This window comes from Doryrhamphus excisus, linkage group LG5 (assembly GCF_037039965.1).
Source record: "Doryrhamphus excisus strain RoL-2023G ecotype Guam linkage group LG5, RoL_Dexc_Guam_v1.1, whole genome shotgun sequence".
NCBI lineage: Eukaryota > Metazoa > Chordata > Actinopteri > Syngnathiformes > Syngnathidae > Doryrhamphus > Doryrhamphus excisus.
In genome coordinates, this window is record NC_136361.1 from 13,378,604 (window position 1) to 13,399,202 (window position 20,599).

The window sequence follows — 20,599 nt, forward strand, 5'->3', positions numbered from 1 at the left end:
CATTAGGGTCACGGAGGGGCTGGAGCCTATCAAAGCTTTTTTGGTATAGGCTCACAAGTTACATGACTTATGTTATTTGGTTTATTTCGTTGTGCAATATTTTAATTGAACTTATTGTATTTCATATGAGACTTGTAAAGGCTTGGAAGGCTTTTGTTCTGTTGATATCTGTAATCTATATGACGGGCTATTACTTCGCTTATTTCAGTTAGTGTCATTGATTGTGGAATTGAATTTTATTTGTGGATGTCTTATCTTCCACTTACAGCATCATTGCTTCTTCCACTTATCTTCGATTACTTAGGTGGGGGTGGAGGGGGGGTGGTCATTGTGGGCTTATCAGCTGTCAGTCACAGGATGAAAATACGGTGCAGTGCTCAATGCTCACCGCTAGAGGGAGACGCTGAACAACATGTTGACAGAGCGGAAGCTTCGGTATAGAGTATATACTGTACAGATGATGATATAACCTTCAACATCATCCACGTTGTAACCTTTAACCCCCCAGGGGACACTCCCACATTCCTTAATGCCCTTATTTGGCTCATATTTACAGCGTGTGCGTGCGTGCGTGGGGGGGTTCACTCATTCGCTTGCAACACATCACCTCGCTGGAGGATTGCCATGGCAACAGGTTGCTCATAGCGACGAGGTACCGCTCCGTTCCCGCCAGCCGGAGTGCCCGAGAACGAGCACAAACACACAGGCGCGCGCCAGGGTGAGGTCCGTGAGCCGAGACAGAGAGGCGGCTCGTTTGGACGCGGGAATCGAACCTGCGGAATGTGACTTCTTGACGACGAGAAGAAGAAGAAGAAGAGGAAGGAGAGGACCAGGTCAGTGACACGCGCAGTGGCACTTTTGGTGGCAAGAGATGTTTTTTTTTCATTTGCATTCATGAGCAACATTCCTGCACGAGCACGACCATGAAGTGGCCATTTCATTAGGTACACCTGTTAGCTGCATGAAGAGTATCTTTGCTTATAAGTACATGATTGACATCAGCACACTTCATTCTTTTCTATATGCCTTATTGTGATAACAGCAATAACAAATAAAAGTTAAGCAATGACTTGAATTATTCTATTTGATTATTCTACACTAGATTATTATGGGCCTGCCTGCTGTGCAATCGCTGCCTTTGGACTATATTATTTGGATGATTATTAGATCATATTCTGCCGCAATTAATTCAGGCCACACCAAGCAAGGAACTCCCACATCTCTAATTAGCCAACAAAGTGAAAACTGAACCAATTGATTAAGTACACCCACGCCCACAGCACCCCCAAATATGTTATATCGCCGCATAAGTCTACATGGTGCATTTCTTTTGTATCATATTGAATAACCATGGCAACATAGTTCCTACAAAACTGACCAAGAATTGTAATTATTTGGTACACCCAAAATGCACCTTACCTCCTCATGTGCGCTTCTTACCCAGGCCAGTAACACACTTCTATAGGCCACATTGACAATAAAATAATGTATGAGAATAAAGTCATACATTTATGAGAAAAAAGTTTACAAAAGTTGACATTTACAAGACAAAGGTCGCAAATTTATTAGAAAGAGGTCACATAAGTCCCCCCTGTGCATAGACAGCTGTCTAGGGCAATGCTTGTTATAACAGTAACAAGCAACAGTAATAGTATTCAAATAACCAGTGTAGTGGTTAGCGTTCAGGACTTCGGAGCAAACGCCCTGGGTTCGAATCTCCACAAGGAAGCATCATTGGTATTCATCAGGAAGGGCATCCGGAATATAAAGTGCTCAAGCCTAAATCAGTATGCGGATCAAAAAGATCTCCTGTGGCAACTCCGAAATCAGGAAAAAGGAGAAACAAACAAACAAAAAGTCATACATTTTTGTTATACGGTGGTAAAGTGGTTATCAAGTTAGCCACAAAGTCAGGAGACCTGGGTTCGATTCTCTGCTTGTGCATCTCTGTGTGGAGTTTTCATAACATGCATGTCCAAATTGTCCATAGGTATGAATGTGAGTGTGAATGGTTGTTTGTCTATATGTGGCCTGTGATTGGCTGGGCACCAGTCCAGGGTGTACCCCGCCTCTCGCTCGAAGACAGCTGGGATAGGCTCCAGCATACCCCAGCAACATAGAAAATGCACGGATGGATGAATACGAGACTAAAGTCGTAAATTTAGGAGGAAAAAAACTCATAACTTTATGCTACATTCATTGCCTGAGGCAGCTATGAAAAGAGAGACCTTATGTGACCTTTGACCTTGGGCATGTGGAGGGAGCGGGGTAAGGCAAGCGGAAGTGAAGGCTAGACATGCTAATCCGTTTGTGCTCGACTTCTCTGTTCTGCTGCCACGTTATAAATAAAAGCTTGCCTGACACACATGACACATAATACTATGACTTTGTTGTCTATAACATACACCCGAACGCACCATCACCGCACCACCAAAGCTGCATTGATTGATGGCATTTTGAATGCACACAGATACTGTGATGAGATCCCGAGGCCCGTGGTAGTGCATCATTCATCATTCATCATTCATCCACGACATCACGTCATGTTGCAGCTTGTGTTGTGGCCATTCTAAGGCATAACTGTGCAATAATCTTGCTGTCTAATCTTAAGGTCTCGTTTAAAGGCCTCTGCAGTTTGTGGGGCGTTTAGGTGGTCAGGGAGGGTGCTCCACAGCCTCAAAACTGCAGAAGAAAAGGCCTGTGTTAGAAAGCCCATCATTTACATTGTATGTTCACGGCGGTCGAGTGGTTAGCGCACAGACCTCACAACTAGGAGACCAGGGTTCAATTCCACCCTCGGCCATCTCTGTGTGGAGTTTGCATGTTCTCCCCGTGCATGCGTGGGTTTTCTCCGGGTACTCCGGTTTCCTCCCACATTCCAAAAACATGCTAGGTTAATTGGTGACTCCAAATTGTCCATAGGTATGAATGTGAGTGTAAATGGTTGTTTGTCTATATGTGCCCTGTGATTGGCTGGCGACCAGTCCAGGGTGTACCCTGCCTCTCGGGATAGGCTCCAGCATAAAAAGCGGCATATAAAATGGATGGATGTTGGGGTACCAAGCAGTGGTGCATGGGTGCCCTACAGCGTGTCTCCCCGTAATGATGTCATTGTTTACGTAGCTAACCCTGCTCAGCCCATGTGACCAGTCAGGACCAGTCTATCAAATGTAACATTTGTGTTTTTTTTGTCCACCAGGTTGTTTCTTCCGAGCCCGTCTTCCCTGTGAGGTTTGAGAGCGCCCACCAAAGAGCTGGAGCCGCGACGCTCAAGCATGGATGTGCCCAGGATGGCCGAGGGCCTCTTCAGCAGCACGCTGTCGACGTCGGGCGGCGGCCATCACGCGGCATCCTACCTGACGCTGGAGCAGAAGGCGGCATTCGTCTTCGTGCTGCTGCTCTTCATCTTCTTGGCCCTCCTCATCGTGCGCTGCTTCCGCATCCTGCTGGACCCGTACCGCAGCATGCCCTCGTCTAATTGGACCGACCACACCGAGAAGGACACCTTCGACTACCGCATCGTCTGAGCTTTGGCCCCGCCTCCTCAGATCACAATGGCTGCTCAGTCACCGGGAGAATGGCTGCCAAACCTCCTCCGCCCCTCCCCCCGCCACTAGTGGACTACCTCGTTCCTCCGTGTTGTGTGTGGAACGTCTCAACAGGGTCCAAATGTTTTTTCTTGACTTTGCAAACCGAGTTTACAAGCGAGCGTCTTTATTAGAGTTAGACAATCAGTGTTGTCCCGCATAGTCGACCTCCTCCAAGGCCTCTCACGCCTTCTTCTTCGTCTTCTTGACACCGTTACAAGACCTCCCTTTAACGTGAAGTTAGGACAGACGAATGGTGGCGGTGTCACGTGACCTTCCAGCCTTGAGTTTCCTGTGCTGTACCGTGTGCCTCATAGATGTTCTTCTTACAGCGTCACTGCCCGCAGTCTCCTCTCATCCGACCCTTTAGCAACTGACGCCGTGACTCTTGTCAGCCTTATAGTGTAGATTGTTTACAGTCTTCTTGGCCTTCCTGGTGATGTCATTCAAAGAGAGACATTCCCTGCCTCCTCCTCCTCTTCCTCCTCCTTCTGGGAATCTTTTTGGCGACATGTGACATGTTCTCGTGATGCTGTGGCCTTTCCCCCCCCCAAAAAAAAACCAGTCGCACAAGTTTCTCTCTGGCTTTGTGGTGTGCATGTAGCTGGCAGACGTGCATGGTAGACGTGACATGCGCGCTTCCTGATGTGTCCTGTCTGTGCCGGAGGCTTCGCTTTCCTTCCTTGTTTTTGGAATAAAACATTGCACAGCCTCCATCTCGGTGTCTCTTCCGTCATGGCGTGCCAGGAGGCAGCAGGTGTTCAGAGACAAATAAAAGATGGATTCCTCAAAGCAATGCCGCTCGGGTGCTGGAAAACATTTCAATTTCACATTTTATCAGCGGCCGGCAGCAGGAGCCCGCCGGGCTCTCGATTGGTTCTCGTGAGGCAGACAGGGAGCATGTACACACAACTACACACACACACACACACACACACACAAGGCTCCAGGTTGTCCTCTGAGTCGAGACCCAGCATTACACGGAACAACAACAACAATGTGTTGCTAAATTTTGCATCCAGCCCGGGGATCAGAATTTGAAATGGGACATGTTCTTGTTACGTAACGTGCTTGTTACTTTTCAAAATAAAGAAGAAATAAGCTGCTTAGCGCTATTAGAAAGTGTCATGGCCACCATTGCAATATGTTGACGAATAAGTTGAGCGGGCAGGGAGAGCATTCTGATTGGCTGTCTGGGCTGACTGACACAGATGATATTATATTTCCTGTTACCAAGGCAACCGGAGTCTTTCCTTTTCGAACGGTGTTGGTTCTCGTCTGCGGTGAAACCATGGTTACGCCGTGTCGTTTTAGTGTTGCATGTACGGATTAATAATACCGATTTTCTCAGCTGATATTGACATAAAAATTAGATGTCGGCTCATGTTGTCATATTTTTTTGCCGTTACTGATATTAGCATGCGAGTGAGACCTCATCAAATTGAAGCATCCACCACAGAGCAACAAGCTAGCTAGCTCAGTATGTTCGCGGTGTGAAATGAAGGTTTCAAGGTTGGTAAGTACACTCTAAAAAGTAATTCAGAGTATCTGTTGACACCACTTGATTTTATACATGCATGCAATGTAAAAAATGTAATTAATTGATTTAGATAAACTTTCTAAGTTGCTAACTTTATTTTTTGAGTTATGTTCAAATAATAATGATGGCTATTACATGAACTTAATTTATATTGTCATATACACTCAAATTTTATTGTTGGTAAGCTTAAAACAAAATTCAGGATGCCATGACTTAATAAAATTAGCTTGGTAACATAATATATACACACACACACACACACATATATATAGTATATATATATTAAGTTACTGCTACTTAAAAAGTTGTGTGCATTGTTTTTATAATTAAGTAGACAACAAATTAAACTACTTTGAATAAAATGATTAAGTCAGTTGACTTAACATATTTCTTTAAGTTACAAACTTAAAAACTTGTCCTTATGACAACAATTATTCAGTAAGCATTACTTAAAATGAGCTTTGAGTGAAGAGGAAACGCTAATTCGTGCAATGCAATATTGTTGGTTGGTTCAAAGCAATTTCAAATTAAGTTGTCATATGTTAGAGTTCTGCTCCTGCTAACAATGCTAGCTCAGCGCAGTGTGAAATTAAAGTGTGAAATTAAAACATACAGAAACATGTCAAAGTATGATGTACACAGGATATCCATCCATCCATCCATCCATCCATTTTCTATGCCACTTGACTGACTGAGCTCATTGAGCAATTCCAGTGCAGCATGAACAAATGGGTGTGTCGATTTAACCTGCCGGCGTCCTCCGAAAGGAGCAGACAGAAGGCGGTCGTGCAGGAGACGCTAGTGCTCGGCATGCTAGTGGCAGTATGGCTATCCTGCGTCAAAGCTCAGATACCTGCTAATACATACAAATTGTGGGACACAATTAACAAAGCATTGATAATTAGCTTGTCTATTTGATTAGTGTGAGCACTACAACACCAAGCTGATGAGCAGGACTCAGCAGCGTAGCAGACCAACACAAGGGTAGCTGTGCAGAAGGTCATGCCGCCAGCACCTCAGCCCTTCTCAAAAGCCCAATGCGTGTTGTTAGCCTTGTGAGAGCCCTATTCAACTTAATGCCAAGGTATCTTGTTGCAGCAGAGAAGGGCAAAGAACATCCGTCAACGATGACATTAAGCTCACATTGTGCCTCCTTGTCGTAAAGAGGTGGAAGGTTGCTGTCACCGTTTTTTGGTTACACTGAGCTTCAGCTTCCATTTTTGGAGATAAGTGGATAAGAGAGCCCTCTAATGCCTGCCAGTTTCTCGCTGAATTTATGACCACCAAGTCATCAACATGGGCAATTTTTTTGGACCAATGTTGCTGGCATGTACAATATAAATGTTGAATAAGAGGGGAGCCAGGACTGATCTCTGTGGGATGCCATTTCTGAGGTGCAGCAATCTTTGGACCATAAGTGGAGAGGGTAAAACTGCGGTTTCGCACAAACGTCACGATCAAAGAAACCATGTGCCTGTTTGTCAGTAGGCGCAACATCTTCCAGATAGTGACAGTGCCAGTGGTGATTAATCCACTTTTGAAAAATACAACCTAGGAGGTAGCGATATTCAAACCAAAATGTAGCGAAGGACGACTGTAATGCAATTAGGCAACATTCATTCATTCATTCATTTTCTACCGCTTTTCCTCACGAAAGTCGCAGGGAGTGCTGGAGCCTATCCCAGCTGTCTGTGGGCGATAAGCGGGGTACACCCTGGACTGGTGGCCAGCCAATCACAGGGCACATATAGACAAACAACCATTCACACTCACATTCATACCTATGGACAATTTGGAGTCACCAATTAACCTAGCATGTTTTTGGAATGTGGGTACCCAGACAAAACCCACGCATTGCACGGGGAGAACATGCAAACTCCACACAGAGATGGCCGAGGGTGGAATTGAACCCTGGTCTCCTAGCTGTGAGGTCTGCGCACCAACCACACGACCGCCGTGCAGCCCCAATTAGGCAACACAGCATCTTTATTTTACCATGCTTAAACAATACTGACGCTATAAATTCACAGCGGTGTGGAGAGAAGGGGGGGGGATCATGACAGAAAGTAATTGAGAACCACTGCTGTGAAGTGTTACGTTTTGCGATTGAATGCGGCTCCAACTAAATAGTAGCACTGACTACTAATGAGAACCATGAATCACAGCTTTTTGCCACTCTTTCTATAACATATTGTATTATTTGTGTTATTTTGCTCATACAAACATTGTTTATATGTGAAAGACATCAAGTGGCATCACGGTAAAGGAAGCATAATGACATTAGTTTGAGGGAAGAGCTCCTGTCTATATCGATATCAGATATGAGATATCAATAGGAAAACCAATATGGAGCATCTCTCAAGCATTTAAGGTTGCATCAAACATCTTGTGAAGACAATTTAAGCAATGAGCTAAAAAAAAAAATGAATGAAGAATAAATGTGAGATAAGGATGTATCTCATTTCACCTCAAGGTGGAAGGTTCCAGAAAAGGCATGATAAGAAGTCAGGTGTTAATTGTGTGCACTAATAAGGTGTCAGGTGTATTCGGTGCTAACCAGTGTGAATCATTAACCCAATATGTGGTGCTGAGTCACCCTGATGGATGTTTGCAACATGGCGAGCATTCATGCAAAAAGTTGATCATTAACTCGAACAAGTGACGTAGCACGCTGACATCTATACTTCCTGTTTCTAGTCTGCCATCACCAGTCAATCATCACTGTTACTACACGCTAACTATGTGTTCAGACTGTGATCCAGCACATCCAACAACGCCACACCGAGTCTGTGCAGGTGAGGAAGATGAGGCAAAGAGGAAGATCACTGCTGCAATTACCAGGAAGAAAAAAAAACAAGCATCGATCAACCGCCGTGCACGACACATCTTCTTGAGGGGTCACCTTGGACGAGAGCGCATGCTGAGAACTTCCTTTAATGCTCCAGCATGGCACTGAAGAACATGCACACTCACACTAACACAATAACAACACAATGATGAGTGGGGTGGAGCAGCACCTCAAAGATGATATAACAACAACTCCCACATTTTTTTTCTGTATCCACGGTAACCACACAACTGCTGGCCTGGACTGCTTCCATTTCATTTACGCTCACTAGCATCATCTATTTCAACACTTCCAGTGATATACACTTCCAATGATATAATGTAATATTATTTATGAAGTTTTTTATTGTATTTGATTTGTTTTTGGGGCTGTACGGCGTTCGGGTGGTTAGCGCGCAGACCTCACAGCTAGGAGACTAGGGTTCAATTCCACCCTCGGCCATCTCTGTGTGGAGTTTGCATGATGAATGTGCGTGTGAATGGTTGTTTGTCTATATGTGCCCTGTGATTGGCTGGCCACCAGTCCAGAGTGTACCCTGCCTCTCGCCCGAAGACAGCTGGGATAGGCTCCAGCACCCCCCGCAACCCTTGTGAGGATAAGCGGTAGAAAATGAATGAGAATGATTTGTTTTTGTTTATTTATGTGTATAATACAATATTATTTAGACTATGCATAATATAATATAATGTATTTGGAATTACCTCAAAATATGAGTGTTACAGATACAGATTAAGTAGTTAGTTTGGGTTAGTGCAACATTCCAATATACCCAGCTACTCTTTTTGGCCATTCTGGTCTCTCAATCGAGCCATCTGCGTTTGCAAAGCCAAAAGCTTCTCCAAGATGTTCTCCCTGTTGTGATTCAGTAAGTAACAGTTTATCAGTGTCCTATCTGTGTTTATTTTGTCTAAGTCATTGAGCAAAAGCAGTTGTCTGTGTAGCATTATAGCATAGAGGAAGCACAGTTACAAATAGCCTTTTCCCATCACAATTAGTGGCTCAACCCGAGTTTTTACACACTGGTAGTCCCTCAAAAGACATCACATGTTACCGATGCCATAGAAAACGCTAAAATGCTATAGCGACTTACCATATAGAAACGTCTTGAAGTAACCTCTTTTCTTGAGAAACTTCGGACTGTCCAGTCTCCACTTGCGGATTGGATTCAGAATCCAACACATATGGCTGTATGTTAAAAGCGGACATTTAAAAACGATAAATTGCCATTTATCAACTCCTATAAAGTTGGAGGCACAATCCGGAAGTCTTTATATGCACTTGGCATTGGGCAAAATCACCGTTTATTATCAAGTCTGGGTGGAATACATTAAAACAGACCGTTTTCGCGGGAAACACGAAAAATACAAAGAAGTACAGCTGAATACAGTGCAGATTCTGGAAGAATGCTTTCTGTGCTGGTTATTGTGTGTTGATGCTCTATAGGAGTCCACAGGTCAATACAAAGGGCTGAAAAATGAACACAATAGGTCCCTTTTAAGCAAAGACAATAAATCGTTATTACTTATTCATTTTGCGAACATACAAGGAAAATATTCATGAAGTGTTCCATCATCCTTGTGCTCCTTATGGGAAATGATCTCAGTAAAACATAAAAAAAAGACATATTTAAGTGGTGGCTTGTTTTTATACTAACATGTTAGTTTGTGTTGTCGAATATGCTCGTCATGCTCCTTTGGCTGAGTGGCACGCAGACATGTAACCATGGCAACAGCAGTCAGAAAGATCTCTGCAATGTCTCTCATTTTCTTGCTCCCTGCTCTTCTTCCTCAGCCCCCGACGCACCCCCCGCACCTCCCGTCTGTCTGCTCAGACTGAAAAGTCTGCCATGGTGGTCTTTTAGTGTTTCTCACACATGACACTGATAAGTATGTCTCTTTCCTCTCATCTTCATGTTTGTCTGTCGCTTGAATCGTCATGCTGTGTCTGTGCATGTGTGTGTATGCGTGTGTGTGTGTGTGTGTGCGTCCACCTGTAGCAGCATCATCAGCTCAGGTTGCCATGGTGATGTCTGGAGACGTCTGGCAGGCCTTTCAGCTACACAGAGCATAGCTCCCTCCACTGGTGAGAAAAAAAACACACTCAAAGCGATGCAGACAAGTTGGGGAGTGATTAGGTTTTATTATGAATCCATAAGTCTGCTCGTTTCGGGTGGTTTGGCTGGTCATATAAAGTCAGTTGGAAAATTGTAATACTGAACACATTATTGTTGTTTATTGCCATGTTTGCATGAATCATCAACTTCACACAGCTCATATATATGAAATAATTAGAATATATATCAATAATTCAAGAATAAAGTCTCAAGGAACACTTGCACACATACGTAAACCTCATTATCTGAAATTCTGGCCTCGTTTCACACGGGAATGCAACATTCTAACTACATTTATAGGCCAGAAAAGTGGAAAAAAGCATAATAGGTCCGCTTCAAGCCCACATCTAAACCACCACACCCACTTCTGGTTTATGCCCCGCCCACTCCGAGTACGGCTATGGATACAGATAAAATGGGTGAACGGATACATACAACAGATAGTGGGGTACTCGCTCATCCCTACTCTTTAGGGATTATAATATAGACGTGTTCTTAAATGGAAATACAAATTAATCTATATTTTTTTCAGCATTGTTTGTCTGTTACAATTAACACAAAAAATATGAATTCTAAATTACAATTTAGTTAGGAGGGACTCAGGGGTAGTTTGTTTTCCTCGGCGTAAATAACTTCATCCGACTGTGCAAGACAATGTGTTTAATCAGTTACAAATCAAAGATAAGCTAAAATGAGGATATGTTGACTACATTTCCCACAATGCATCACGTCTTGCTGTCTTTGGGAGTGTACGTGACGTATGCGCATTTCCGGTTTAAGTGTCGACGTCTCCATGACACAGTTGTTTGGGAAAAGGATTGTGTGTGTCTTCGTCAGACATCTAATCCAACCTTGTGTGGCTTCTTAGCGGCGGAGGGAACCGCGAGCAGCCGGCCGTGATGGAGGCGGTACCCCGCATGCCGATGATCTGGCTCGACCTCAAGGAGGCTGGAGACTTCCACTTCAGCCCGTCAGTCAGGCAGGTGAGCTGGGCGGTGACGCCAGCAAGTGGCCTCAAAGTCGCACAAACAAGGAATGTCCGGTCGCGTTTCCACCTTGTTGGGACAACGAACGATAACCAGAACCGAACCAAGCCAGGGACTATCGAATCTTTTCGAGGAAAACATAATCGAGAGAACTTTCCAGAACAGCTAATTACTTGCTAGCTACAGCCTGCCGTTTGCTTGCTAACGTTAGCTTCTTGCTAGCTGTCGCCACATCGGACTAAAGTCCAGCGTTATGGCAAGCAGCTAATTAAACATCTCATTAAACAGCTCAGTTCCGGAGCAGGCTAAAATGGATCAGCTAGGCTCCGTACGGTCGGGTATGACCAGGGCACTATGACATCACTATCACGGTACGTGAGTGCTCGTCAAAGACATGCCAACTATAACTATAATCATAACTTTGTGTAAATAGCAAACGTCACAGCATCCATCCATTTTCTATAAAGCGGATGTGTGCTGGAGCCTATCCCAGCTCGGGCGAGGGTACACCCTGGACTGGTCGCCAGCCAATCACAGGGCACATATAGACAAACAACCATTCACACTCATATTCATACCTATGGACAATTTAGAGTCACCAATCAACCTTTGAAATGTGGGAGGAAATGGGCGAAAACCCACACACGGGGGAGAACATGCAAACTCCAAGCAGTGAATCAAACACAGATCTTCCTCATCTTCTGACTTTGTGGCCAATATGCTAACCACTTGGTCACCATGCGGCCACACATCACAGCAATAAATATTTACTATTGTTTGGCAGATAGACATATCATTGTATGTATCTCCAGATCTCACAGATTAAATAAGTTGTCTACAGTTGACATCCTTCAGAAAATGATGGTTCTTTGTGTCCAAAGTACAATGATCTATTAAGTTTAAAAAAAAACGTGTTGGCATGATCTCAAAGGAAACCCGTTTGTTGTCTCTCGACAAGTTCATCTTGAAGAACTACGGCGAGAATCCCGACAACTACAACGAGCAGCTGAAGAAACTGGAGACGCTGCGGCAGGTATATGTGAAAGTCATGTGACCAAGTCACCATGGTTTGAACAAGTGGCTGAAGTGTGTGTGTGTACATGCATTTTCCTCAGAATGCCGTGAACGTCACCAGAGACTTTGAAGGATGCAGCACGTTGAGGAAGTACTTTGGTCAGCTCCATTACCTCCAGAGCCGTGTTCCCATGGCAACAGGCCAGGAGGCCGCTGTACCTATCTCATGGTAACCATAACCCCATAAGTCTGTAACTTGTTTTCTAGTAATGTTGAATTCTAGCATGAGGTTGTATCAATAAGGAAGTTAGACATTTGACTGAATCACGGTGGTCCTCCATAATCATTGTGTGCTTGTGTAGGACAGAGATCTTCTCTGGTAAGACAGTCACCCACGATGACATCAGCTATGAGCAGGCGTGTATCCTCTACAATCTTGGTGAGTACAGTTTGACCTGTTACGTTTGTTGTTTGTTGACAAAGCTGCTCTACTCAATTATGTTTGGTTACAAGTAGCATCACCGCCTTTATAGAACATTTTTTCATTAGGAACAACAACAGTGTCACCTGACTAAATGTCATTCATTGAAATGTATTTAGTAATAGCAATTTATTTCAATTATAGGCACCTTTAACAAATAAGAGATAAGAACCAATAAATACATTAATTACAAAACAATTTAATGAAACTCGCCTATATTGATGTGCAGGAGCGCTGCACTCCATGTTGGGAGCCATGGATAACCGCGTGTCAGAGGAGGTACAATGCACACAAACGCACGCATACTGAATCACACTCACTCCAGTGTCTTCGATACATTCATCCATTTGTGGCAGCCGGACCTCCACAAACACTGTAGATATGGCACTACCTGTTCGCCATCACTCATAAAGCCATTAAAATGGCACTTATTGGACACTTTTGGAGACTTAGACATGAAAGCAGGTAAAGCTCTTCTCAACAAGCAGTAGGTCCTGCTGTTCTTGTAAAAGAAGAAATCACAAAATTTATTTTGCTTTTTATGTTTTTTTTTGCTCACTTACACAAGCGTCATGGCCATCTATGCGTATTAGAAATTGATGCCACATATAGATTGCTGTCCTGTGGGAAACACCACTTTCTGTGTTGTCTGCTCAGGGCATGAAAGTATCATGCACACACTTCCAGTGTTCAGCAGGAGCATTCTCCTACCTGAGGGATCATTTCAGTCACAGCTTCAGTGTGGACATGAGTCATCAGATCCTCAACCTCAACATCAACCTCACACTGGTAGGTGTGTACTAAAAACAAACATGGACATACATCGTCTCATGCACTGTGTGTGTGTGTTTCACAGGGTCAGGCTCAGGAGTGTCTTTTGGAGAAATCCATGCTGGACAACAGGAAGAGCTTCCTGGTGGCTCGCATCAGTGCTCAGGTTTTCAAACAATAAACCAGGATGGCAATGTTATGACTTTGTTGTTGGGTGATTAAGTGTGTGCAATGTGACGGTACAGGTGGTGGATTACTACAAGGAGGCCTGCAGGGCTCTGGAGAACTCAGAGACTGCCTCCTTGCTGGGAAAGATCCAGAAGGACTGGAAGAAGCTGGTCCAGATGAAGATTTACTATTTTGCTGCCATTGCTCACGTGAGTGCAGCATGTGTGACATGCACGTCCTACTTCCTGCATCTTTTCTTTTAGCCCAATACCAGTGGATGTTATGTGTGTGTGCGAGTTAACCCACCAAATGAACACATCTTGTCTCCATAGCTCCACATGGGTAAACAAGCTGAGGAGCAGCAGAAGTACGGCGAACGGGTACATGCACATATTCATGCATGCACATGTTTGCAGCCAATAGTGTGCACTAGGTTGTCCAAAGTTTGTCTAGCAAGGGCTGCTTACGTACTTTACAATAAGGTACACAAAATTACCTAACCCTAAACACTACTCATTAGTTCTTCAATAAATAATCAAAATGTATCTGCTTTAGTTCTTCAGTAACTACTCCACTCATTAGTTCTTCATTAGTTACTCAGCAACTACTCTAAATTTACGGGCTTTAGTTAATCAGTAACTACCCTATTCATTAGTTCCTCAGTTCTTTACTGTATATTTGTGTACCTTATTGTAAGGTGAGACCACCACTTTGATATATATTGAACATTGAACGATGCTAAAAACCAATCCAAATGTACACGTACATGTATATTAAGCTAAGCTATCTGGAAAAAAGCTTTGTCTTATAGCTCACAAATTAGTGTAATGTGTAACCATAAATCTCATTAATAGTAAATTTTTCACAATATACCAAAGGCAAAAAAATTAGCTATGTGCCATTATTGGAATTTGGATCCCCATGATGTGCAAAGCGAGTGAAGACTGAGTGTGATTGGATGTCATTTGTCTTTAGCTGGCGTACCTTCAGAGCTCCTTGGAAAAACTGTCTGAGGCAATCAAGCTCGCTAAGGTACAAACCTCTTCACAGGGTCATCATTATTTGTCACCGGTGTCCTAAGTCACCAACTTGTGGTGTTTGTGCAAACAGGGTCAGCCGGAGAGCGTGCAGGAAGCCCTAAGTTTCACCATGGACATCATCGGTGGAAAGTAGGAATGCCATTTTACCATGCAGAATGTCTTGTGGGCATCCAAGCTTGCACACGTTTAATTGGCTTTGACTGTCCGTCCTGCAGGTTTAACTCTGCCAAGAAGGACAACGACTTCATCTATCACGAGACTGTTCCTTCTCTGGAAAAACTGACATCTGTCAAAGGTTGCAGGAAGTTTGTTTCATTTGAGACGGCTTCAGTCTGTCTGCAAAGACCGCTAATATCCCAGATCCATTGTGTGTGCCTCACCAGGTGCCCCACTTGTCAAAGCGCTCCCAGTAAACCCCACAGACCCCAGTGTGACTGGACCAGACCTCTTTACCAAGCTGGTTCCCATGGCGGTCCATGAGGCCTCCTCCCTCTACAGGTACACACCTGTGTGGTTAGCATGTCAGCATGCAAGCAGCATGTGTCCACACATGTACAATGTCTTTTTTTGTGCCAACAGTGAGGAGAAAGCCAAGCTGCTGAGAGATGTTATGGCAAAGATTGACAGTAAGAACGAGACGCTGGAGTGAGTAGAGCCTGTGCACATGCAGAAACTACATTTCAGGTTGCTAAATGCTAATCTAATATGTACCGTGGCCCCAGGCAGTTCATGGACTCTCTGGGTTTGGAGCCTGAGTCTGTAGACACCCTGGACATGTACAGCCACATCCCTCCTGTCCTAATGGAGAAGTGTGCCGCTCTCAGTGTCCGACCTGACACCGTCAAGAGCCTTATCCAGGCCATGCAGGGCGAGTGGCAAGAACTAGACCCAAAGATAACACACCAAAATACTGTAAAATATTGTCTTCGTCTTACTTTCTTTGCCACTACAGTCCTCTCAGGTGTCTTCACTGATGTGGAATCGTCCCTAAGAGAGATCCGAGATGTTCTGGAGGCAGACGAGGCTGGCGAGCGAGCACTCCAGGAAGTTGTCCCCAATGTGGAGCCGCACCCAGTGTCACAGGCCCAAATTCTGGCTGAGATCCGCAGGGATCTAGAGAAATACATGGAAGCCCACGAGAAGGCCAGTTTCACCAACACGGAGCTTCACCGGGCCATGAACCTGCATATCAGCAACCTGCGCCTGCTGGGGGGACCTCTGGAAAACCTTAAGGAGGCTTTGCCCCAGCCACAACTCAGTGAAGGTCAGTATGGACAGACAATGTTTTATACCAGCAAGAGAAGCGCTACATTGTGGGATCACTTTGTGCCTGCAGAGGAAGTGGCAGGGCTTCAGTGCATGAAGCGGCTCCTGTCTAAGGTTCAGGAAATGAGGGATCAGAGAAGCAGTTTGGAGAAACAACTTCGTGAGCTCATTCAACAAGATGACATCACATCCACTCTGGTCACCATTGAGAGAGCTGACATGAAGGTAGCTCAACATTCTGGACATTCACATTTGTACACACTAGAAAGTGTAGTCATTTTTTTTATCATTCATAAAGTCAACATGTGACACTTAAACCTGCCTTTGACCTTCCAGCGTGTGTTTGAGGAGCAGCTGAAGAAGTACGAGCAGGTGAAAGTCTACATCGACCAGAACCTGACAGCCCAGGAGACCATCCTGAAGGCTCTGACCGAGGCCAATGTTCAGTACGCATCCATCCGCAAGGGTCTCAGTCAAACAGAGCAGCAGTGGAACAGCATGGTCCAAGGTCTGGTGGGCTCCTATGAAGCCTACGAGGACCTGATGAAAAAGTCTCAGGAGGGCAAGGACTTCTATGATGACCTGGAGGCCAAAGCTTCACGTCTGCTGGAGAGAGCAAAGACTGTGTGTCAGACCAGAGCCGATGAGCGGAAGCCTTTTCTTGACAAGTAGGAAATATATGCTACATATATATGCTACATATGTACATGTGGACCAAATGCTAAAACTTGTATCTCAGTCAATGTGGTTCCTATCTTCTTATCTGCTCGCCTGTTAGAGAACGCCTGAAAAAGCCTCCAGCAAGGCCCACAGCAGCGAAGCCCTCCTTGAAGCCAAAGTCTCGGGAGGAGGACTCAGCCTGCTCCAGTCTGGACGATCCAGAGTTGGTCCAGCTCAACGCAGCAATCTTGGCTTTAGGAGAGCAACCAGAGGAGCTACACAGCCTCCCACCTGTCATTCCTCGTCTTCCCACCTCTGTGGCTCGCCTGACAGGTCCAGAAGCTTTTCTTCCCCCAGGCGCTAACCCAGGTGGCAGCGGTTCTTTACCTTGGTCCGGTTCTTCAGCTCCGGGTCTTCCTCGATTCCCAGCCAATCTTCCTCCTCCAGAGCTTCTGGCTCGGATTGCTCAGTTTCCAACTTCTGGCGCCGTGGCGACACCAGGACCTTTGGCATGCGCACCCGTTCCTCAGATGCCTTCACAACTACCAACGCAGGCACATTATAGGCCACCTGCTCCTCAAGTCCCTCAAGTTGGCCCAGTTTGTCCAGCTCCAGTTCGGCCCTCAACCACCACAGTGGACAGCATTCAGGCCCCCATCCCCAGCTACACTCCAACACCTCACCACCCCCTCCCACCTGCAGTTTCTACTGCTTATACTGTACCCCCTCAGATCGGGGCATACCCCCAGTTTGTTCCCCAAACGGGGGCTCAGACTATGACACACCAGCAGCAGAAACCAGTTCAGCAACAGTACCCTCTACCAGTGGGGCAGCCAATCCCCCCAAGCTTCCAGGTGGGACCCAGACCCCTTTCTGGCCACCACCCTCCTCTGCAGCCTTACCCACATGGTTACTTGCCCCACCAGTCTGGTGCCCCTCCACAGTACCCACAAACATTCCCAGGTCACATGCAGCCACAACCAAATGGCTACCAGGCTCTGCCTCCAATACCCCAAGGCTACCAGACCCCTCAGACGTATGCCCCCCATCAGCACTCTCAAGCAATGCCAGGCTCCATGCCATGCCCACCCCAAGGCCTAGTGCCCCCACAAAGTGCTCCTCTTCAACTCCCTCCAACGTCTCAGACAACACCGCCTGTTTCTCAGCCTTACCTGTCCCATCCAAAGCAGCAAATTAGCGCGGGGGCAATCTCTCACCACCACACCCCCATGTCGCCTGGTGCACAGCAACTAGCATCCCATCCACAGACTATCCAGCCCCCCCTTCCTGCACAGATGCCACCTGCTCCTCACATCCACCTTCCAAGAGGTCCCATGGCACCAATGCCCCCCCGGGGCCTTGCACCACAGCATCATCCCCATCCAGGACAACATTCCATTCCAAACATTTCCCAGCCTCCCATGTCAATGCCCAGTCAAAGCCAGGTCCAAGCCCACCACGCTGTGGGTGTTTGCTACCCCGGAGGGCCCGCCATGTTGCCTCAGCAGCCCCTGGCACCCCAGCCCGTGGCCCCCCAACAGTCTTCTATGTACCCATCAGTGCCAGGCGCTAATGTGCCCCTAAGTGGTCCACAGTGCCCCCCTGCTATAGGCCCACATAGTCTACATCCTCACACCCTGCCCCAGCACATGGTCCAACCTTCAGCAGGACAGACAACCATCCCCCCTTCCCCTTCACCTGTTCCCTCTACCGCCCCCTCACCAGGTCCCGCATCTCTGGGTTTGACCCCCCAGCCAAGACCCACTCCTACTCCCAACATGGGGGGCGTCGTTCCACCCACTCTTCCCTCGCCCTCAGCAGCGTCTCCCTCCACATCCCTGTTCCAGCGCCAGAACTCTAGCAACCACGACCTCCTCTCCTCCAGTCCAGAGAGTCAACCCGGGGGCACCAAGGCCCCCACCAATGTCCTCCAGCCCACCAAAGCAGATCCCCCAGAGGGGGAGCGGCGGAAGAAGGACTCCCAGGGAGTTCTCTTGATCGAAAGTGACCCTTACCAAGCTCCAGAGGTCGTTGCCCATCTTCACAGTGAAGTTGAACGTTTCAGAACCCGAGTCGAGTCCCTGGACGACCCTTCAGGGACAGACGGGGAGCTGTCGGTGCTCGATGCCTATTGGAAGGAGCTCCAGGAGCAGCAGGAGAAAAACGTCCGGCAGTTGTCCATTGCTATCGCCCGCTGCTACACCATGAAGAACCGCCACCAGGACATCATGCCCTACGACCTCAACAGGGTGGTCCTGCAGTCGGGCAAAGACGACTACATCAACGCCAGTTACATCAAAGACTTGTCACCCTATTGCCCTGAACTCATCGCCACTCAGGCGCCGCTCACTGGCACCGCAGCTGACTTCTGGTTGATGGTGTATGAGCAGAAAGTATCCCTGGTGGCCATGCTGGTCTCAGAGCAGGAAGTGGAGAAGGTATTACTCGGCGAGTACGCTTGTTTTGGTTTTTTTTTATCCAAGTCTGAACACTTTCTCCACATCTCAGGGGAAAGTTATTCGCTACTTCCCGACGGAGCGTGGCCAGCAGCTATTTCAGGGTCCCATCGTACTCACCTTGACCACGCAGAAGGTCATGCCCACGCATGTGGAGCGCATGATCAACCTGCAGTACCGTGACCAGAGCCTGAAGCGCACAGTTGTTCACCTGCAGTTCACTTCCTGGCCAGAGCTGTAAGAATGCTCACTTCCTCCTAGTCCACTTCTCCTGTATTCTTTCAACCTGTGACGTGTCCTCTCCTCACCACCAGGGGGCTCCCTGACAGCAAGAACAACCTGCTGAACTTCATCCAGGAGGTCCATGGCCACTACCTGCACCAGAGACCCTTACACACCCCTGTGGTAGTCCACTGCAGGTGAGACACTGTCCCAGCACGCCTCGTCTTCATCAGCATGTTTTAGTGTGCTAAAAAAAAAATCCATGTTAAGGTACGAGATGTAGTCAGGAATTTACAAACTTGGCAGAAGTCATTCAGCAGGCCATGCCTACTTTCTCTCTTAAGCTCTGGTGTCGGGCGCACGGGTGCCTTCTGTCTGCTGTACGCGGCGCTTCAGGAGCTGGAGGCCGGAAACGGGATCGCAGACCTTCGTGTGCTGGTGAAGAAAATGAGGCAGCAGAGGAAGAACATGCTGCAGGAGAAGGTAAGAGGTAAAAAGTCTCTTGGCCTTTGCAAGAGCTGAATAGCAAAGCGTGTCGTCTCCAGCTGCACCTCAAGTTCTGCTACGAGGCCGTGTTGAAACATGCTGAGCAGGTCCTGCAGAGACATGGTATCTCCATGGCAACCTGCAGCAAGACCACCAGCTCGGCCACCTCAAAGGTGATGTGCCCACGTTGGCCAGTATCCCGCATGACTGTCCGATATTGACGTCTTGTCTTCTTGGCTTTGCAGTCATACTCTCGCCAGGGGTCCCAGCAGGATCTGGTCCTTGGGGGCGACATGCCCATCAGCTCCATACAGGCCACCATTGCCAAGCTCAGCGTCCGCCCACCCAGCACCCAGCCAACGGAAGGCGAGGTCTGTTTTGGCCTAGAGGAGCAGCCCGTCTGCTTTTCACCTCCCCTCGACTTGCTGGACGACGGCCCCCAGGACGTTCCAGATCCGGTCACCTCATTTGGCCCCCCTCTGTCCCCCACTGCTGAATCCCCGCCACCACCCAATGGCCTGGATGTTGCGTCCTCACCGTTGATGCTCCCAGAGACTCCGCCCACTCTGCCATCTGTGTCCTCTGCTCCTGCACCTTCGTCTTTGGAGCTGCTGGCCTCGCTGTCGCCTGAAGCCTTCTCCATGGAGGGCGGGCGGCGGGGCAAGCAGCGTGTCACGAAGCAGAGCTTCCTGCAGCCAGTGGAGGGTGAGGGTCTCCACGGGACTCGGGGGGGCGAAAGCACGGACCCCCTCAGTGGCCTGGATCCCCTGTGGAGCCTCAGTAAGTAAATATTTGACATCCAGAACAATCCCAGCATGTACTGCACAGCCAAGTGATGCTTTAACAATGCGCAGCTGAGCGGAGCTTGTTGTAAGATGACCAATCAGCAATGAGTTTGTATTTTAGAAGCCTCACTAATTGTTAAAAGATGTTCAAAAGTAAATAAAATTAGTCTACACAA

General features: G+C 46.9%; 2 protein-coding genes across 2 annotated transcripts; both read left to right on the forward strand.

The window, feature by feature from the left end:
• Nucleotides 1-650: 650 nt before the first annotated feature.
• LOC131105430 (cortexin-3) lies at nucleotides 651-4,888 on the forward strand. The gene is made up of 2 exons (XM_058053545.2): nucleotides 651-833; nucleotides 3,200-4,888. The coding sequence occupies exon 2, from the start codon at nucleotides 3,276-3,278 to the stop codon at nucleotides 3,525-3,527; it is 252 nt and encodes an 83-aa protein (XP_057909528.1). The 5' UTR covers nucleotides 651-833; nucleotides 3,200-3,275; the 3' UTR covers nucleotides 3,528-4,888.
• Nucleotides 4,889-10,841: 5,953 nt separating this feature from the next.
• On the forward strand, nucleotides 10,842-20,599 carry ptpn23a (protein tyrosine phosphatase, non-receptor type 23, a). Its single transcript, XM_058053304.2, has 24 exons — nucleotides 10,842-11,071; nucleotides 12,033-12,107; nucleotides 12,190-12,317; nucleotides 12,451-12,527; nucleotides 12,799-12,848; nucleotides 13,227-13,358; nucleotides 13,426-13,506; nucleotides 13,586-13,717; nucleotides 13,841-13,888; nucleotides 14,484-14,540; nucleotides 14,619-14,677; nucleotides 14,764-14,843; nucleotides 14,932-15,046; nucleotides 15,128-15,193; nucleotides 15,271-15,416; nucleotides 15,501-15,812; nucleotides 15,885-16,039; nucleotides 16,151-16,482; nucleotides 16,593-18,912; nucleotides 18,983-19,167; nucleotides 19,245-19,349; nucleotides 19,497-19,635; nucleotides 19,698-19,811; nucleotides 19,884-20,599. The coding sequence occupies exons 1-24, from the start codon at nucleotides 10,988-10,990 to the stop codon at nucleotides 20,424-20,426; spliced, it is 5,535 nt and encodes a 1,844-aa protein (XP_057909287.2). The 5' UTR covers nucleotides 10,842-10,987; the 3' UTR covers nucleotides 20,427-20,599.

Excerpts from the sequence above, each read along its gene's own strand:
- LOC131105430 (XM_058053545.2), top strand. The coding sequence starts at position 3,276 with ATGGATGTGCCCAGGATGGCCGAGGGCCTCTTCAGCAGCACGCTGTCG.
- ptpn23a (XM_058053304.2), top strand. The coding sequence starts at position 10,988 with ATGGAGGCGGTACCCCGCATGCCGATGATCTGGCTCGACCTCAAGGAG. Across the intron at positions 13,718-13,840 it reads ATTTTGCTGCCATTGCTCAC|CTCCACATGGGTAAACAAGC; the intron begins GTGAGTGCAGCA and ends TTGTCTCCATAG. Across the intron at positions 14,678-14,763 it reads ATGGACATCATCGGTGGAAA|GTTTAACTCTGCCAAGAAGG; the intron begins GTAGGAATGCCA and ends TCCGTCCTGCAG.